Here is a 22,121-nt window from a genome sequence, read left to right on the forward strand (position 1 = left end):
ATAATCTTTATATATTATATTTTCAAAATTCCGCTACTACGTTGCGCATGCACAAATAGAATTGTCTTGTGTCTGCACAACGCTACAGTTCTTATTCTCCATAAACAATACACGATTAATTGGTTTTGAACAATCAATTAAATTTTCATATAATCTGCAGAGAAAATTTAGCCAGCTTTGCATATTGCAATTTTTACATTTTTACAAATTTTCGAATTTTCTTTATTTGCCTCTCTCCTTTAATTACCAATTTTAATGTGTACTCGTTTATTTTAAGTGTATATATGTATATGTATGGCCGTTGCATTATTTAAGGTGTGTATGTTTATTCTTTTTTGGCAGTAGGTTTTACATTCTTCAACTTATAACTAAATAAATATAAACAAAAGTACGCGCTAAAGCATTTTGGAGATAGACACGTCCTAAATAAACTTCTACATTACGAGCTTGAACTCAAACGTGGCTTAACTAATTATTCAACTAACTGCCTTTCAATTTCACTTTCTTCAGCTAATGCGTTGTACCAAAACAATCGGTTGCATTTTGAATTGCCACTTCGTACCCACATTTTCAGTCAGTTGAACAATTTTGAGATTTTTATTTTTTTCGACTTCCTCATTTTCTTCATCAGTCTGTAATATTTCTTCAGACACGACCATTCGCTTTAGTTGTTCCGTTGGACGTGGGCGCAATGTTTGCAGACGTTCATTTCCAGCGGCCAGTAATGGGCAGGAGTGTGACGTGGCACTTCGTTGTACAGCATAATCAGCGCCATTTTCGCTACTATCAGACTCCCAAAGCGACACCATCTTTGATTTATTCTGTTATTTCCGTCTGCGGTTAGACGAACGATCCGCATTCTTCGTACGCGCTGGCGCTTTTGCAGTAGTAGGCGCTGGTAGTGGCTTTGCCGAATTCGCCAATTGTTCACGTTCGTTTTTATTGGAGCGCTTATTTGTGTTGCGTGCCGTTGTCGTCTTACCTTTTGATGAATTTACAGCAGTTTTATTCGATTTTGTTTTTTCAGCCGATTCACTTAGCTTTGGTTTCTTCGAATTTTTATTTAAAGAACCCGGTGGTCGACCACGCCTACTTGTTGTAGTAGCTTCAGTTCCAGAGATTTTTGATGTTTTCTTAATTACACTCTTTTCGGACCCCTCATTCTCTAAACACATTTCGCCTTCTGGTGGCACAAACACCTTAATTTGTGACAAAGTTTTCTTTGTATAGGCGCGTGAAATGTTGCCCAAGTTAACCGGTGGCACAACAGCGCTCGCTGGTAACACTACACAACGTTCCGAATCTGCCATATCACTTTTAGACGTCTGTAGCCGACTGCAACCAAATACAAAAGTACTATTTAATTCACTAACACCGCCACCTCCTCGACTACGACCAGTTGACGGGGATTGTGTCTTATTGCGTGACTTTTGTATATGATTGCGGCGTCGTGTTTGGTGGGTGTGTTTGGTCACTGGCTCAGTGGTGGTAGATGGGGAGCTGCCACCACTACCTCCCCCACCACTTTTCAAGCCGCTACTAGTTGAAGCGCTAGTTGTAGCTCTACTACTTATGAGGGTATTTTCATTTGTGGTAAATAATGTATTCGGTGCAAATTGTACGTGCAAACTCGATTCGGAAGAGAAGGTCTTACGTCGTTGTTTCAGTGCCACTTTTGTGACGGTATTGTCACCCTTATTTTCGCGTAGTGTGAATTCATCCGAAAACTTGCGTGCTCGTCGGCGCATATAGTATGAATTTTCTGGTAAGTGATGCGTCGTATCGATTTGACTATTTTGTACAACCATCGTGGCCTCTTCGACGAGTGTGGGTGTTGCCATATCTAATGAATTGTTGAGGGTATTCGAATTGGAACGCTTTGTAGATGGTATGTAGACGAGCTCTTGTGTTGAAGATACTTCATGATCGGAAGTCGATATTGCTATGAGTAATGGGAATACAATTTTTTAGTTAAAGTATAGTTTCCGTTGGTAGAAAAAAAATTTTAAAAATATATTATACATCGGGAATGGCCGTACTTATGGGATGAGTGTACCTATTTGAAGACAAACCCTCGGTTAAGATCAAAACTCTTCTTCCCGAAATATTGCCCGTATCGAAAAATCCATGTGCCCAGCCGTGCCATTTCCCGGAAGTTGTTTCAGATTAGAGGTACATTTCCCAATAGGGTTTTTTTTTAACTAATCACGCGTGACTATTGTCAAACAAAGTACATAATTTTTTCAGTATTCATTGATTTCTCATCATGGAAAGTCTTACGCCTCTCAACAAGGTTTACAAATTGTATAATTGTATTACGAAAATCGACGTTCTGTGAAAAGTGTTCAACGCACGCTCAGGCCAATTTATGGTGTTCAGAAACCTATTTTAGGCTTAATGGCTACGTGAATAAGATAAAATTGCCGTATTTTGGCTGAAGAGCAACCCGAAGCCATTCAAGCACAGCCATTACTTCCATTGAAAATAACCGTTTGGTGCGTCCTATGGACTAGAGGAATCATCGCTCCATATTTCTCCAAAGACGAGGCTGGCGCCAATGTAACAGTGATTGGCGAACGCTATCACGCCATGATAAACGACTTTTTTAATGCCGGAAATTGAAGCCCGCGATCTCTTCCTACAAGACGGCACTACTTGCCATACAGCCCATGAAACAATAGATTTACTGCGTCGTCGTCTCGGTGAACAATTTATCTCTCGTCTCGAACCAGTGGATTGGCTACCAAGATTGGGTGATATCACACCTTTGGACTTTTATTTGTGGGGGTATGTACGGCCTAAATGCTTTGTGGATAAACCAGCTTCGATTGAGGTATTGAAAGTCAACATTGGAAAAGTTGTTCATGAGATACCGACCTATGTCTTCCAGCGGATGACCGATTTACGGCGCAGTTGCGGTCAAGATTTGAAAGGGATTATCTTTGAAAAATAAATGTAATGAATGGTTATACACAAAAACAATAAAGATTGCCCAATCAATTTGAATTTTCATTGGTTTATTTCAATTTAAAATTCAATACCTCTAAATTCATCACTCTTTATTAATCCCTACTAATTACTTATTTTATTTGTCTCGTTTTGAAATCTTACAGATCTTGCAGATTTCACGTTAGGAAACTACCATAAGGCACGGTACAAATTCCAGCGAATACGGTGATTCGCCTAACATAGGAAAAAACTGAGGGACTAAAAACTTTTCGATAACTAATCGGGAATAAGCCGATGCACTGCCTTGCTATATTGCTACACTTAACATTTTTCCCGACGAAGCAAAAAACAACAAATCTAATATGAACGGGGGTTATGGATATGGTGATTCCTTTACGAATTCGTTTCGTGCTCGCAGCCACTGGCGTTTGGCCTATGAGTACTTCTTCTTCAGCAGCCTAAGTCTCATTCCTTGATAGCCATTTCTCTTATATTTACCTAGATACCTTTTTTTACTTGTGTATCCCTTTTATGATAGCAAACTAACGATAGAGACGAATCGCAACCAAACGAATTTATTTTAAAAGCGCTTGTGCGAGATTTAAAATTAAACTCAAAAATGAGCTTTCATATTCATATTAGAATATCTAGCTCGTTCTTGATAAATCATAAATTCACAAATAAATTTAACTGTCGTAAAATAACAAAACTTACCACTCCCCGGCGCCGTTGAATTTATTGTATTTTCAAGTAGTGGCTTTCCAGTGAGCTTCTCTAGTTCCTGTTCAACCAGCATGGGTAGCGCGACTGTTGGTATATTCTTTTCTGGCACTTGTTCGGGTTCATTTTCTAAACTGGTGGTTGTACTCGTTTGGAAATCCGACTTCTGCAATCGATCTGGTTTGTTTTCCTTAGGTTCCTGCGCCGGCGTTAGTGTCAATTCACTTTTAGCTGATTCAAGCAATGCTGATGTCGGTGTTGCTGTATGCCTTTGTTGCTCAGTGTCCGATATCACCTCAGTGGTGAGAATGGGTAGAGGTGTCGGCACCGGTGTTGATATGGCAGGCGGCGTGGGCACATCGCGACTTTCGCCATTGAGCAAGTAAGTTGGCAACGTTGGCGTGGCTTCGAAACTCATCAGTGTCATTGTGGCATCCTTAATCACATGCACGGTGCTTGCATCAACAATACTATCTAAATCAGAAATTTTTCGTACTTGTTTTGATAAATGCGACAACAAACAATCACTACTGGATTCTTCATCACCACACAGGGAAGATGTGCTAACTTCCAAGCGGACGAATTCGTTACGGTTTTCATGATTTTCAGCTACTGTTGGCTTTGCATTTTCACTTGTGTTGTCACCAATGGGCATTATCGAACGCGTATGCGAATCGTTTTGTAAACCAATCGAAGTCGGTGGATCGGGAACAATTTCGAGGTTAGATGAAATTGAATCGCATGACGATATCTTTGACAATATTACGCCTGTCGCTATGAGAGATTCCTTTTTTTTATTTTGCAATTCTTTGGATTTTAAATTGGGTGTTGTTTGTGGTTTTGCCGTTGTATTTGCTGGCATGGCAAGACTCGTATCAGCAGCAGCCATTTCATTGGATATTCCTGTGGGTGCTTGTTTAATGGCATCCTCAGGCAGTGTCGAGCTTGGCTTTATACATGACAAGTCTAGAGAAGGTGGTGTAGAACAACGCTCTTCAAGCTCTTCAACGCTCTTCTCAGCGCTTGAAGCAATATCTGCATCAACTGTTTGGGCATTACTTGTCTTACTTTCGATTTTCGGCACCTCAATGTTATTCGACACTGCTGATTTGGATGTAGCTTGGACTATCAATATTTCACCCAACAGATTATCCTTTACATGTCTGCCAGGAGTCACGTCCACAACTTGCGTAACTATCGCACCGTGCGCCAGTTTATTTCTGAGCTTTTCATCAACTGTCGTGGTACCATCGTGAATGAGCTTACTTCTGAGCTTCTGATCAACTGTATTGGTATCATCACCAATGTCCATTGCAACATCTGCACTGGTTTCTTTGCAAATACTTATAGCTACTTCATCAACTAGTTCATGCCGGTCTTGCTTCGCTGGCTCCTCTGGAGCTTCCTGCTCCTTCGCACAATTTTCTTGTCGACAGTTTGTATCCTCTTCCTCAGTGTTTTCGTTTAGCGCAATACATGGTTTAGCACTGATATCTGTATTTTTGCTTTCATTTTCCGCCATTTTGTTAGCTGTTGTATTATCGAGTTCAATTCTATCGCTATCACATTGCGCCCCATTTTCTGTCTTGCCTGCGTCTTCATTAGCCTTTTTATCATCGGATTTACTACTCGTGATATCGAGTTGTCTCTTACTTTCTTTATGTTCGCTAGTCGCCTTGCCTGACAATTTTAACTTTTTACTATGTTGTGTTTGTTTCCGTTGTGCCTTGCGACGTACCGCCTTCTTAGCACGTATCTCGGCCGTTGACGTAGGTGGATTCGGCGTTTCTTCCCTAGATGCATTTATAAGTACATTTTCAATAACCTTTGTAACAGTGGCACCGTATTTTTCATCCATCTCTAGCAATTGCGATTTCAGTCGTTGCTTCAACTTTTGAACGCGTTCAGTTTTACTAGGGGAAAGTTCTAAAATCGAAAGTTTTGGCTCTTCAATGCGTTTAATGGCATCCTCCAGTGGTACTACATTTGTAACGCTTTTATTAGAGAAGACAGGTATGGTTGACGCTGGCCTTGCTGATTTATTATTGTCATTCTTCTCGGCTGAATATGACGGAGAAGATCTCAGATTTAAATGCTGTAAACGCTTCAGACGCACCTTTAGCGTTTTGGTAAACGTTCGTGCTGATGCATGTAGAAACCACGACTTGGTGCTTGACGTGAAATCTGTATTGCTAGAATGATCTCTCATACTCTGGCGCACATCAACACGATTTCGGGGCATGAATATGGATGGTGATAATGATGGTGCTCGCAATAGATGCGTTCTAGAGGATTTGAGCGAAGAAAACGAAAGTGAAGATTTCAGTAGCGCATTTTGACGAGTCGGTTCGATGTCCGAGGGGGTTTGTGTAGACGAAACTGTAGTTTTAGTTGCAGGCGCTTCCACCACACTTCGCACGGGTGTCATTGATCTGACACACCGTGCATGCGTTGCTGGTGTCAACTTTCCTTTTACTATGGGTAATTTCGGTTTTTCAGACAAACTTGTTTTATTAGCCGACTTTTTCATTGGTACGGGGTTCGCTTTTGGAACTTCCTCAACGTTAATCGCAGCAAAGTCACCAGTACTTTGTAATGCTTTACTCTCTATATCCATATCCTGCGTTTTAATGCTGCTACTAGCAGTGGGCGATTCTATTTCCGATACGTTGCTGGGTGACTGAGCGCGTTTTTTTGGTGATTGCGGTATTACTTCGGCTAAGTCATTTCCAATTTCTGGTGGCATTTGTGTTGTAGTTACCAATTTTTCGCCTGATATATCAGTTATCGCCGCGGCAACATCAATTAATGACTTGGCATTAGCTGCTACTTCCAACGAGTCCCCTTTCGCCGCTTGCACTGCTTCGGCGACGCTTTTATCTATTTCATTTTCAGTCGTCTTAGCATCACCTTGCCCAGCCACCGTGCGTGTGGGTGTTGCAGACCGTGTTGTTGTTGTTGTTTTCGCTTTAAGTTTTATTTTTCTATCCCTCACAAGCACACGTTTACGATTTGAAATATTAGTTGATTGTTGTTGTTTCTGCTGTGCTAGTAAACTCTTCTCTTGCGCCTCAGCTCGCTGCCTTTTGATTTCCGTAATTTCCGCCATCAAACGTTTACCCTCATCACACTTTTTCTTTAAAATATTCTGAAGTTCTTGTCGTTTCAGCGCGCGTTGTCGCTGCATTTCTCTCTGCTTCTCCAACAAATCGTTGATGAAGGCAATCTCTTGTTTTTTATATTTAAGAACTTCCTCATTTTCCCGCAACACGACTGCACATTTCATATTCAATTTAGGATCAGCTGCTACTTCAGCGTCTGTGATAATCGGACTATTTTCACGCAGACTGGTCGGTGAAATTGAATGGTTACGTGAACTAGAAACAGAATGTGATGACATTGGGGCGCATTTACGTGGCTCCAACATTGCAGATTTTTTGCGCGAATTATGTGTAGGCTTTTCTGCTGTGTTGCTGTTTTCTAGGGTAGTGCTACTGCTACTATTGTGGGCGGGGGCGCTTTTGACTAGAGAAGGTTTCGTGATTTTATAACTGCTAAACAGCGTTGCAATTGCGTTGATATGCTCTAAATGAGGGGGGAGGATATATGGAATAATAATATAAATAATTAATGTATTTTGATAGTCTCTCGGCCATAGAAGAAATTGTAAGTTTGGTAATTCAAAGATTCAAAGAGATGTGACTAAAGTTAGTAGGTGAAATTTGATACTCAAAATATATATGCACAGTTATTAGTCGGACAGGAAATGCAAAATTCGTGTTTATTTTTAAATATTCTAGCTAATGGTTTTGTCAATCGAGGATTTTATTTGCTTCAAAAACGCTATAAAATATAGGATACGAAACGCACGGATTATTAAGATTTTTCTTAAGCTACAAATAATTGCACTAGATAAAGTGATTTTAATTTTAATTAAAATAAAAACATTAAAAAATATGTATAGCAGTAACATATTTGCAAATGATAAACCTCTTTTGGTTTGCGCTTAAATTTTATTAAAAAAAAAAAATAATAGTACAGAAAACCTTTTATTTTAAATTTGCAAATTAATATACGATCAAAATTATAGACACACTTTCATTGTATCACAAAGCTTTTAATAGTAAATAATTAATTGCCTTTTTTATAGAAGTGTAAAGCAACAGCCATAAAGGGGTAAAAGGCATAACGACCACATTGAAATTTTCAAAAAGTCGATTTATATCTATTACTTAATTTTAAAGTACCTATTCTTAAGAATATCGTACGTTATTTTTAATAAAAATACCTAAATTTCCGTAAAAACCAAGCCAATTCCTATGTACGTAAAATCGACCGCTGCGTCCGAAAATCCACATAATTTTTTTTCTGGCATGTATTTTTTGAGACATCGCCAAATAAAGATTTTGGAATAAAGAAAAAAGGCACATCATATCTGGAGAACCCGTTAAGCGATCAAAACACCTCATACTATATTTTATATTAAAGGCAGTTAAATTTGTGATATTCTATTCCAATCCTGCTTCATTTTTACTTAAAATTAATTTTTATAAAAAACTGAGTTTTTGGACTCAGCGAGCAATTTCACATAGCATTTGGATAATCTAGTTGTTGGATAAAAATAAATCATTAATCATTTGTAATTTGATTTGCAGAAGTTTTTATATACATATTTTTTTTTTTTTCATTTTTCTAGATACCACATTTTTTAAAACGTTGGGTACAACAGTTTTCAACTGATTAGCCTAAAAATTCCTACATATGTTCTTAAATATTTATTTACTTACTAGTAATATATATTAACTAAAAATAGTAAAATTTATTACAATTAAAATGTACTAGCTGTCGAAAAGGGTCATCAGCTTATTTTCTGAAGTAGGTATATTCTAAATTGCGTAGCATAGTAGTTTAAGATAGACCAATTTAATTTTTTTTTTTAATTCTCAATTAATTTTTTTGCAAAAAAAAAATTTAATAAATAGGATTTAAAATTTAAAATAAATTTAAGTTTTTAGGATTTGCGTAATTTTCTTTCAATAAAACGTCTACATGAATATGTAGATAATTTATATATCACATGAAAAAAGTCTTCGTTTATTTGTTTCAGATAAGAATAACTGCCGTGCCTATCACGCTCACCATGAGTTGGGTCCTGGTAGAACTGCCTCAAGCGAAGCCATGTATTCACGCTCTTTAAATTTCATTCCCTTTTTTGCAAAGTATGTGTATTTTCGATATTACTGCTTATTAAGGACTGACTGATATTGAATATTTAATACTATGTTTTCTGGACGGCTTGACACAAATCTTGTTAATAGCAAAAATATATTTCTTTCAAATTGTTTTTAAGAAGTACAAAACATTTCTATGAAATTTAGGTCCGTTCACTTGCTGTTCAGGCGAGAAGATCACCAAAGTGTAGTCATCAAAACATTTTTGTAGCACTTTGGTTGACTATTCTGCTGATGAACTCAAAGCATATGACAGCATAAGAGATTTCCACGGCCATGCTTAATGGCTTTCTTAGCTCAATTCCTATACAATTTTTCACTTATGGGACGCCCGCCTTTTTACTTTTAAACCTTCCTGCACGAAATTCAATCACTGGTTGATCAGCTAGGTGCTCATGTTCACATAGATTTTCACACTTTTCTGAGAATCAACTCCAATCATTTGTATTCAGCAGTACAATGACCCTATCGGCCCTTTCTTTAAGTATTTTCAATACTAAATATATCTGCTTAGCATTTTAAAATAGAGGGAAAATATGTTTGTAACGTGAGTAGCGCATCTAGTATTTTGATCACGTAAACTTGATGCCAGCTATGCGATAGGAATAAAAGAAAATCAATTGCAGAGAGTAACACCTTATTTTGTTATCTTACTGCGTCACTTGGCTTTGTTCACTAATTTGAGCACAAAATTACTTAACACAGATTTGAATTTCCAATATTGAAGGTTTTGAAATTTCCTCCGTTTACCTATAATTTTGATAATGGGCATTTTTTGAGCATTCTTAATTTTTTAATAATTCGTATTTATATGGTATTTATATTCACATGCATGCATATTTATGGAACTTAAAAAACAACCTATTTAACTAACCTCTCAGAAAAAAAATCTAACAAGGTTTTTGGAGCACATAGAACTTTTAAAAGCGACCATTTTCAGACCAACTGTCAAAGTACGCAAATTCCATCGTTCAACAAATCGTAAAAATATATTTCCTAGCACACGTTCCAAGCACTTCACTAGCGGAACTAAAAATTCAGCTTATACGTAATACACTGGATCCATTGAACCTTTCTTCACTCTTGGGTACATCTATCAGTCATTCCATACGATTTCATACCGCGTTTGGTGAAGTAAAGTGAGTTTGACTGAGGACACGAATTTGACTATTCGATATCGTTCTCAACAACATGGCCTCTCTCTGCCCGTCCCCTACGTAGAAGATTTGAGCCATGCAATAACCCGCTTGTGTATGAATTGGAACCATAGTTGGGTTTGTCGGTGAACATGCTGAACATTTGATCGACCTGAAGTTGAACCCGACTTTTACTGTGAAATCATATTTAGCGGTATAGCTCGTTGCTAACTCGATGGGTGAGTTAAATCCAAATTGTTGTACTTGGGGAAACAACCAATACTCATATAACTCTCGAGGCCCTCGCGAGACTCTCGACACCAACGTTACCACTTTCGGCGATGTAAATGATTCGTCATTTTGGGGTTCTCCACGTCAATATTAATCTTTTGCGTGCAAAATGGATGAAGCTGGTATGGCATGCCATAAAGCTCAACAAAAACATCGCTTTATTAGCAAGAACTTAAGAAAGGAGTCCATCAATTGGCCGCTTAGGACATGGGATTTGACTAATTTCGACAACTATTTTTTATGAGCGACGTCAAGTCGCTGGCGTCTGATAATAAATGACTAGAGCTGACTTCTTTGAAAACAAAGGCGCGTTGAAACAAACGAAATAAGACTGGAATGCTGGAAAAAGAGCTAATAAATTCCACTGCTGCTACAACAACAACTGACAGGACGTGATTCGAAAAACGTGGGCCCAAAAATTATTTATAAGCAACAAATGCAAGGCAATTTGATACAGCCAATATAAGGCACTTATTTTTCCGTTTTATTAAAAAAAGTTCTATGTATATGCCCAAAAAGGCCTACTTAAGTTTTTTTTTATGTATGGAAAAAGGTTCACCAATGAATTATTTCCATATGCAGGGAAACTATTTTTGAATTTCCTGTGTACTTTTGATAAAACGTCTTAAGTCGACTTAGCACTTTTCTCTGCCGAGCATTAAATGCTTGCTTTTCTCTAAATATTTAACCAATAGTAATTTATAGCTAACTAATAAAATTTTGTAATAAAAGCTTAATAATATTTACAAATAATTATGACAAATCAGAATTTATTGACCTCAAAGCAAAACCTCTTAAGGTCACATAAGTAGTTCTGTCAAAAGTACACAGATATACTTATCAATTTTTACTGGGTTGGGCATTTTGCACTTCCACTAAACTGCACTATCACTACTTTTTTAATGGTACTTAAAATAAGGGTTTCATTTTCACTCAGTTTAAAGTTTTTCAGTGTTTTAACTATCCGCTTATTGCATTAATTATTTAGTGCACTATACATAACGGGTATTTTTTTGCGCATTCTTTTTCGAACCAAATGTCATCGATGTTTAGCTGATTAATTTTCGAAACAAAAATTCAGTTAGCATGACGCAGTAGCGCTCGCATTCACCTTAACGGCAGCTCCTTCCGCATTTCGAAAGAAATAAGGACCGATGTGGCGCCAGTATTCTATGAACTACGCGAACAGTTTTACTTTTAGATTTTTGCAAAAGAAATTTCCACAATTTGGAAGCGTTGTTCTGGCGTTAAACGATTCATGATGAATTGCCAAAATTTAATGAACAGAAATGTCAACTGTGTTTCATTATCAGTGTGCCACACTCAGCTGTCACATCATAGTTATCGATATCGATAGTTCTCGTGTATTGTCAATAAAATACAATACGAAACAATTTATAAGCTACATAAAATATTTAAATTTTATATGAAAAATAATTACACGTACATGTATGTATGTATTCACAAGAGTAACAAAAAATGTTATTATGTAAAAATTAGTGGGAAAGCAACTTATTCGTAAATTGAACTTAAATACATATATTGCAACATACATACATATACACACAATTATTAATATTTATTATTAATTAATATCTCGCTCTTTCCCGGAGGTCTACGTTCCTTAGGGATCGGACGGCTAAGCTGAGCTCTAAGCTACCGGGGGGGTCGGCAGGTTGCGGATCGCCGGAAGGCCTGCAGTAGCAGGGTAGTTGCGAATAAGTTTTTAACGAATAAGCAATCCCCGACAGGGAGCGGCTGAAACAGAGGGCGCGGTACAAAAGCTAGCTAGTCCAATGAAGTCTCAGTGACAAAGGCGAATAGACACCGCCCTTCAATAACTATGCGTCCCCTTCATCATGCGTGGGCATGGTGAACATACAAAAACCCAGAAGCGTCTGACTCACAGTGAGCGGCTTTCTGGTCAGCGTCTGTTCTCCTAGTTGGAGCGGCTGTATTCACACCATCACACACGGAGTGTGATGTAACAAGCGGAAATGGCAACGAAACGGATATAGATTTTGACAAACGAATTGGATTAGAACACTTCGGGCTGACGGATACAACAGTCTGTTACCTTAGTACACAGGAGTGAAATCCTGTAGAAACGGCTCTCAGGTTAATGTTGCAGACCGCCTCCGTCCTGTTAAACCCGTGGCGGGTCTTCAAGTACGTTCAAAGCTACGTCGCCATTAAGTTGGCGGTGCAGGCTCAGATGAGAAATTCCTGACTTATGTCATCCTGGCTCTGAACGCAACAGCTCATAAGGCTTTGCGTCAACCCTTGCGCGGCCTCCCTGCATAGCATAGATAACCGCGGGGATAACACGGCAACTGTACATCGAGCGGAGATAGCGGCTTGAAGCGGGGACCCAAATACGATGAATACAAAAACTCAACAGACAATTAAGCAAATGATGTCAATACAGCAAAGTAGATCACCTGGATACGAAGGCTTGGAAGCTTTCCGAAGGAAAAGCAAGATCCAACATTCGCCCCCACGGACTTTTGGGGAAAAAAGCAGACCCAACGAGAGGGCTGACGTCATTCTGACACCGTCCTTACCTGAAGCAAGTGAACGACAAGCGCTTGACACTCCCACAGGTGAACAAGGCCTACATCCCGGAAAAAACTCACCGAAACAGGAGTTTATAGCGAAGATGAGGATAGGTAAAGAAGAAGCTCTCGCGAAGTGCCGCCTCACTCTTAAGAAAATGAAGCTGGCAATGCAGAAACAGAAAAATATAAGCAGCGATGTAAAGTCCGGAGTATCCGAGTTAGACGAGCTCTTCGACATTATCGAAAGTCTACGACGAAATTGGACAAAAGCGGAAGAAGAAGCCGAGAAATCAAGGGCGGCGAAACCACCAGAAGCACAAACTGCGACAAGCGACCTGATGACCCCGACTGCTGCATCATCAAAGCGGAGGGCATCCAGCCCGGTAGAGCAAGGGGCGAAGAAAAAGGTATGCGAGACTGGTAAGACGGAGTGGCAAACCGTGACAAGAAAGAAGACGAAGAAACAAGACGTAGAAACAAAAACCAAGCAGAGACCCCAGACAAGAAAAGGCGAAAGGAAAATTAAAAGACGGTCAGAAGCGGTACTCTTCAAACCAGTAGAAGGACGAAGCTACGCTGAAGTTTTGCAAAACCTTCGGCAGTATGTTAAGTCAGATGAAAACCGGGTGGAAGTTCGAGCAATAAGGAAAACGAAAACGGGCGCGCTTCTCCTTGAACTTGACAAAGGCGCAAAAGCCGGCCCAGAATTCCATGAAACTTTGAGGGGCAAGATGAGAGACATAGCCTCCGTGAACGAGTTGAAGAATAAATCAACAATAGAAATACGAGATCTAGACTCGCTGACTACAGCAGACGAAGTTGTAACAGCAGTAAACCGAATACTAGACGAAACCAATGTGGAAACCATGGTTAAGCTATCAGCACCAAACAGCCGAGAACAGCTAAGAGCGTACGTGACGTTAACCTCTGAAAACGCGGGCAAAATTCTCCAGAAGGAACGAATAAAGATCGGATGGATCAATTGCAAAATGAGGCTCTGCATTGACAAAAAGAAATGCTACCGATGCTTTGAAACCGGACACTTACAATGGGAGTGTAAGGGGCCTGATAGAAAAGGTAAAGGCCTGTGTATACGATGCGGGAAGCCAGGGCACAAAATCAAGGAATGCAGCAACCCACCAGACTGTTGTATATGCCGCGATAAAGGTCTTGCCTACACTGACCACATTCTAGGGTCAGCTAGATGCCTAGCATACAGTGAAAATATGTCGAAATGATAAAAATTCTTCAAGGCAACATGCACAGATGCACTACCGCAGATTTACTCCTACCACAAATCATGCTGGAACATGAAGTAGACATAGCAGTACTAAGCGAACAGTACGCCTCTCCAAGTGCTGGCTGGTTTATAGAAGACCTCTCTTCTACAGCAGCAATATGGTGTAAGGATAATTCCAAGCTCCATGTGACGAATAGCGGAGCAGGAAATGGATACGTCTGGATAGCGAGCCATCGCCTCACAATCATAAGCTGCTACCTTACGCCAAGTGATACCATTGCGGGTTTCCAAGCTAAATTGGAAAATATTGAAGATTTAGCTCGCCAAATAAGCGGAAATCTCATCATCGCCGGAGACTTTAACTCCAAGGCCATGGAATGGGGTAGTCGAACAACAAATTCGAGAGGCCAACGAATATTAGACATGGCCGCAAGACTAGGGCTCGTCGTTGCAAACGTGGGCAACAAAGCAACCTTTCGAAGACCTGGCTGTGAAGGCACAATACCGGACATAACTCTAGTGCCTGAGAGTTACGCTAGTAATATACGTGAATGGACAGTTCTTGAGGACTACAATGGCAGTGATCACCAGTACATCACCTACTGTGTTGGAGAGACAAATACAAGCGCAACGAAATACAACAAAAGCTCACGAAAGTGGAACGCAAGAAAGCTCGATAGACCAAAGCTCATCGCCAAAATTGACGAAAACGAGTCAAACCATGAAGAGCCAAATAGCGCCAGACTAAAAATACAGATAACCCTGAGAAGGATAATGCAAGCGTGCTCAGCAGCAATGCCCAGGATAAAAGGCGCACACCCGAAGAAGTCCGTGTACTGGTGGACAGATGAAATCTGCGGGCTGAGGCAAATATGCATCAAAAAAAGGAGGAAGTACACAAGAGCACGTAGAACAGGTCTCGCCATAGAAGAACACGCCGAATACAAAGATGCAAAACGCATCTTAAAGACGGTCATCCAGAAGAGCAAGAAAGAAAAATGGGAGGAGCTAAGACGCGATATAAACCAAAACCCCTGGGGACTAGGATATAAAATTGTGCTAAATAAGCTAGGGGCAAGGCAGCGCCCTCCTGAACTTAGCGAAGCCACTATGGAAAACATAGTGAATACACTCTTCCCTACGCACGACCTCAGAGCAGATAGGGAATACATAGAAAAAAACGACTTGCCACCGTATTTCACGGTAGAGGAATTGAAGGCAGCAGCAGCAACCCTCAAAAATAACAAAGCGCCAGGTCCTGACGGAATCCCATCGGAGGTGCTGAAAGTCATCGCAAACGAACGTCCGCAAGTACTGCTAAACATGTATAATGCCTGCTTATGTGAAGGAATCTTCCCAAAAATCTGGAAGAGGCAAAAGCTAGTTCTCATAAGCAAAGGTAAAGGAGACACGGAAGCCCCATCAGCGTACCGCCCCTTGTGCATGCTCGACACGACAGGGAAACTGTTAGAAAGACTGCTGAAGCCACGAATAGCAGCAGCGATAAGCAAATCGGGTGGCCTCTCAGATAGGCAACACGGTTTTAGGCAACGCAGGTCGACAACCGGAGCAATTGAGGATGTAGTGAAGAGTGTAGAAAAAGCACGGAGCAGAAATCACTTCTCCCGACCGATCGTGCTCTTAGCCACGATTGACGTAAGAAACGCCTTCAACAGCGCAAGATGGGAGGATATGATTGACGCACTTGAGAAGCGTTACAAAATACCTCAATACCTGATGAAGATGATCCGTAGCTACCTCAAAGATCGTGTACTCATTTATGACACAAGTAGAGGACAACGGACAAAAGTGCTAACTGCAGGTGCGGCCCAAGGTTCAATCTTAGGCCCTGATCTCTGGAACGTCAGCTACGACGGCATCTTCAACATCGATATGCCCGACGAGTGTTATCTAGTAGGATATGCGGATGATGTTGCAGCAGTAATTACCGCACGCGATTTAGACGCGGCAAGACGGAAACTCTCACAGACGTTGATAAGAATCAAGACATGGCTCGACTCGCACGACCTTAGCTTGGCTCCGGAAAAGACGGAACTAATTCTACTTACGAGGGCGCGCATACCTCTAGAAGTAATAATGCCGGTCTACACGGAGAATATAAGGACTTCAAAAGTGGTGAAATACCTGGGCATCAGACTTGACAACAAGCTGACTTACTGAGCACAAATCCAACACGCTGCTGAAAAATCTGCCAAAATAATCACAAACTTATCACGATTAATGGCTAATATCGGAGGCCCCATCGCAAGCAGGCGGAAGCTGCTCATGGACACAACGATATCCATCTTGCTATACGGCTGTGAAGTATGGGCGGACACACTCCAATCAGAATGTCGTCGGAAGATTCTTGCCAAGGCCCAAAGAACTGCTGCCCTCCGTGTTGCCTCAGCTTACCGCACGGTATCGGAAGCAGCAGTACTTATCATTAGCGGTACGATACCCATAGATCTCCTAGCGAGGGAACGAAAAGAACTATGGGACCTCAAAAAGAGCGAGACAAATGACACAGACGACCACACATGCGACCGCACAAATACCAGAAGGCAACAAGCTCGAGCACGCACACTCCAAATATGGCAAGAGCGCTGGGCGTCAGAGGCGAAAGGAAAATGGACAAAGAGACTGATACCAAACATAGATAAATGGTATGACAGGAAATTCGGTGAGGTGAACTATTACATCACCCAGATGCTATCTGGACATGGGTACTTTTATAAATACCTCAACAAAATAGGGAAAGCAGAAACTGCTGAATGCATCTACGGAGATGCACCCATTGACGATGCTGATCACACATTTTTCAAATGTGAGAGGTGGACATCAGAGCGCAAAGCAATAGAAGATAGGCTAGGCCCCTTAAAAGCAGACAACATCATCCAAAAAATGGTCGAAAGTGCAGAAAGCTGGCAATTTATTGACACGTACGTGGAGCGCATCCTACGTGCCAAGAAATTTGACATGGATGGAGATGATCAATATACATACATTCATCCTACCTGAGTAGAAGATGAGCCGATAGCGTGATGCTGGCTCCAAAATTGGCGACCCTGGACGCAGGGGGAGTAGAAAAGGCTTCTTTCTGAACAGAACGCCTACTTGGATCTCCTCTGCCTACGATGAAATACTACCAGAGTCCCGGGGCAGAGGAAACATCCGGGAAGGAATGGGGAGGGATTGTTTTAGTGGCTACACCATTCGACGCAGTAGACGACGGTTACTGTAAGTGCGAAGGCATTTTGAACCCTACCTCACCGCCAAAAAAAAAAAAAAAAAAAAAAAAATATCTCGCTCTTTCACTGCAATGAAAAATGAAAAAATGTCTAGTGATCTTGTGCCAAATCAATTTAAGTTGCCGTTGGAGAGACAGCGATTGATAGAATAAAGCAAATTTAAATCACAATCGAGCAGGCAGCATATGAAGATCGACTGTTATAGAAATTTCTGATTTTCTAAACGCGAAACACTTTTAATAACAATTATTGCCATATTTATACATAAAGAAATGGCTTAGGCGGTTACAGCGAAAATCAAAAAGAAAAATTCAAAAAGATAAAAGATAAAAGCAATACATATGTATTTCAGTCTAGAAATATATTTCAATATATGAATAATCATTTCGCAAGGCAAATGTAGACATTGACGATGCTCACAAAAATAATAGGTGAAGTAAAAAGTTCTGAAGTTTTCTGCCAGATGTCTTTAGTGAGCCAATAAACTCACATTGTATGCATTACGTCGGATTGTTGTTATTGTAACAGCATAGAATATTCTCCGTAAATTTTTGAGGAATGCTGCTGAAGTGGCTAGACTTACAATAAAGGCATATTGAAGAGGTAGGTGGTGTTTAGCAGTAGAGCAAAAAATAACACGCGAAGTGTACATATTTTGTTTTTGCTTTTCCTCCGTAAAATGTCAAAAGCTGTGTTATAAACAAAGATGGCAAATTTAGATAACAAATACTGCTACTAACCGTTTAATAAGTCTTGACTATATTTATAAATTTAAAAGTCGAAAAATTATGCTATACATACGCTTTCATATGTGAATAAACTGTTTGCATAGCAGATGCATAGCCCTCAATGTTTAAAACGACTTTCGACACTATTTCAACACGCTAATGTTAAAATGGCTAGTTGATGTTGTTGTAGCAACTAGTCGCTCAAGCCGGCTATATCTAAATTTATTCTTAAATCTGGCGACCGCGTGCGTGACTTCCATTAGGGAGTGGATAGGTTCAAATCTTCGTACATGGAACAGCAAAATGAAAGTTTTCTAAGAGCGTTCGCACCACGGCAGGCAATGACAAACCTCCGAGTGAATTTCTGCCATGAAAAAGCTCCTCATAATAAACATATGCCGTTTGAAATCGACTTAAAACTGTAGGTCTCTCCATTTGTGGAAAACATTACGACGCACGCCACACATAGGAGGAGGCGTTCGGCCAAACACGTAACAGAAGTGTACGCGAAAATTCTTATTTTTTATGTTTAACCTAATTTGTTCATTTTCATTAATAAAATTTGTTATTTCAGTGACGTTTTACAATAATTTATTTCGTAAAAAAAATTTCAGTTGCCACTTATTTTTCATCCATCTATTCTTTTCGAGAGGTATTTTAAAGATAAGATTAACATTTTTTGTACTTTAAGTGTTTGAGATAAAATTTGTATTCTTTAGTAATATTCTTTATTATACTCTTTTTAATTTACTCTTTAATATTATATCCTTCAATAAACGAGCGAAATATTTTTCTTTGTTGGTGTAGTGCATGGGCTAGTTTTCTGTGCAAATAAATTGGGATATGCAAAATGTATGGATTTTTTTTTAACAAAATTTTTGTATTTTTCTAAAGCCTTAATCTAAATGGCAGGTACTGTAATGAAAGATATATTGTTAGTTAGCTAAAAAATCAGTCCAATAAGCATATATTTAAAAAATTTTTTCTAATATTTTAAAATATACCGTGCGTTTCATACCATTTATAAACTAAATCTGTCAAAAAATCGCTTTCTTTAGGGTTTTTCGATGAAACGTTTTCAACAATTTCTCTAACGCTCTTTAATAATCGATTCAATTTCGTTAAACCAAAGTCAACCCGTTGTGTGTTAGTTGAGAAAAAGGTGTTATGTACACTTTACGTGCTGTTTGCAGATATTTTGTTAGGCTACGGTATGCACTGGATATTTACGAAATTGAATCAATCATCAATACCAACCTACTTTTGGGCAAGGCTAACAAATCTCGTTGCGATATCTCAATTAACGTCTGCGCGGACGGACAAACTGACAAATATGGCTTAAACGCTTCTTCTTATCATTCAAAATATTTTGTTATACGTATTTATATGCATATGCCTATACCTACACTTTTTCATCTATCTATTGCTAACTCGATTAATAAACCCTAGTAAACATCAACGCGTATGGGTAGAAAAAAAAGGTATCGCCGTATTTCTACTTAAGTCCAACTTCATGCTAATGCAACTAAAAACTTGAGCAGTTTATATTGAGTTTATATTTGTGTAGTTATACAATAGAAAAAAACCATAAATCTGACTAATTGACAGGTAAGTTTCCACAGTAGCTAGATATTTCATAAACCAATATTTAATATTTAAATGTATTGTTATTGTCCAATACCTCAATGCTAGGAACTTTTTCCGACTTTAAGCCTTGTCACATTGCAACAATGCGATAAGGTTTTAATAACGATTTTGTATTTCATACAGGTACAAAGTAAATGCTTCATTCTCAAAGCGTTTCGTAAAGGGCACCATAAGTAATATATTTTATAGGGAGTCATTGGAATCCACCAGATGCACAATCGCAACATGCCACACTACTAATTGTACATATACATTTTGATTCGATTTGATTTGATTTGCAATTAGAAGCTTTGAGAATATGGTATGTATGTATATAAACAAATGTGTGTGAAAGATAGTAGTGATGTAATTTACATACTAGTATATGTATGTATGTATTTATAAGTAGTACATTAATTAAGGTCTAAGTATTTACCATGCGTACGATGAATAGTTGTGCAATGCAATGCGAAGTCGTGAACTGCTCGCATACAATGAGGAACCAAAATAATGAGATCGATCCAACACCCTAATACATATATGTTGTTAATTTTTTGCACGGTAATGTATTTAGTAATACATTTTAATTCAACTTTTTAATATTTCTGCGAAATTCGTTTACGGCTCACTTGCCACGGTATACCGTCGTCGATCAGTGTTGATTGAAGAAATGCGATGCAGAGTAGAAGCCATTTTTCCCCCTCTTTTTTTCAAATATCCATTTAATTCTTATACAGCTTTTATTAATATTTCTGCCCTTTTAGTCATTTCAAATTTTACAAAATGCCATATTTTTAAACATTTACCGAAAAACAATTCTATACATACATTACGTGATCGCACGCCAAGACAAAAACAAAAAGGCATTTTAAATTCCACGTTATTTTGATAACCAATATACAACAATTACAAGTCAACATTTCGTTAGATATTTTTTATAATAAATGTAATTACAATACAATAACACAAAAAGTTTACAACAATTACAAGGAATTTTGTTCAAATTTTTTGTTCGTTTTTAAACAGTACACCACAACCAATTAACCCACGCCATATTCAAACAACATACTTGCATATAAGTAATTGTACATATTTGTGCGTATTTTAGACCAATACCGTGCGTTTTAATTGAAAAACTATGCTAATTTTTTAACTACAGGTAACTTAGTTTACGCAAAATCACCATATTTTGTTCAGAACCAATTTACGATTACCAGACATCATTGCCAAAAACGATTTCATTATAAATATAGAAGAGCCACATTTTAACTGAAATAAACTGTATTCGTTTTGTTCATATCAAGAAAACTAATACGTTGTGGTTGCCAAGATTCATAATGAGGACGTTTCATAGATATTAAATGGCTTAATAAAAAAGACATAGAAAAATAAATTAAAGAAATGTGCTCTAAGCTTTCTCATCAATTTGTTCTATGTTTAAAAATTATACCCATGCTTTTAGTTAAGTGAATTATTATATTATATAGGAACACTTTGCGGTAAAATATAAAAGCTATCAAACATCACCAGTAAATTGTTTAAACAATTTCAAAAACATAAAAAAACACAATAATACATTATTTTGTTTAAAATCTCTCAGAAGAAAAATAAGACAAACAAACGCGATCAATATTTTTGTTTTTTAATTTCAATTTTTTTTAATTCACGGCAGATTTTCAAGTTCCCAATTAAAAACAGTTTAAATTATAATTATTTTACCGTGACGCATCATTAGACGGAATAATCCGCGAACAAAAACTCTCTCTTATCACCAAGAGCGGAATACAAGGTGAAGTCCAAAATAAACTAGACTGACATCATAAAAATGTTTTCGATTGCGCCATCTTTTTAATGAGTTAGCGCGTTGGGAGCTATATCCCTAGCTAACTTTCAGTGAAAACTTAGTGACATTCGGTTCAGTGGAAGCGAAGTTATTGTGTCTAAAATGTCAGTAAGTTTGTGTCATCAATACAAAAGTGAGTTTCGAACAAAGAGCTAATAACAAATTTTGTTTTAAAGAGGTTCATGAGTGGTTTACACGTTTCAGAGATGGTTGTGAGGACATAAATGATAATGAACATACGGCCCGCCAAAAATCAGTTATCACAGAAAACTCCATCGAAATTATACGTAAATTTATCAAAAATGAACCGAAATCATCGTTGAAATTTATGGAATCTGAGTTGAATATCTTCAAAACATAGATTTCTCGCATTTTAACTCATTATTTGGGCTTATGAAAGATCTGTGCACGTTTCATTCCGCACAAGTTAACTGAGGACCAAAAATTGCTCAGAATTAAACATTCGAAAGACCTCATTAAAGAGGTGAGAAAAGACAAGAACTTCCTTTAAAACATTGTAACTGGTGATGAAACGTATTTCCTAACAT

General features: G+C 38.6%; 1 protein-coding gene across 1 annotated transcript; it reads right to left on the bottom strand.

The window, feature by feature from the left end:
• Positions 1–824: 824 nt before the first annotated feature.
• Positions 825–21,251, bottom strand: LOC129241562 (uncharacterized). The gene is made up of 3 exons (XM_054877959.1): positions 20,167–21,251; positions 3,664–7,254; positions 825–1,942 (listed from the first exon to the last, which is right to left on the bottom strand). Exons 1-3 carry the CDS (start codon positions 20,219–20,221, stop codon positions 825–827), a joined length of 4,764 nt encoding a protein of 1,587 aa, XP_054733934.1. The 5' UTR covers positions 20,222–21,251.
• Between the last annotated feature and the right edge of the window lie 870 nt (positions 21,252–22,121).

The sequence above is a fragment of the Anastrepha obliqua genome, chromosome 3, assembly GCF_027943255.1.
Source record: "Anastrepha obliqua isolate idAnaObli1 chromosome 3, idAnaObli1_1.0, whole genome shotgun sequence".
NCBI classification, from domain to species: domain Eukaryota; kingdom Metazoa; phylum Arthropoda; class Insecta; order Diptera; family Tephritidae; genus Anastrepha; species Anastrepha obliqua.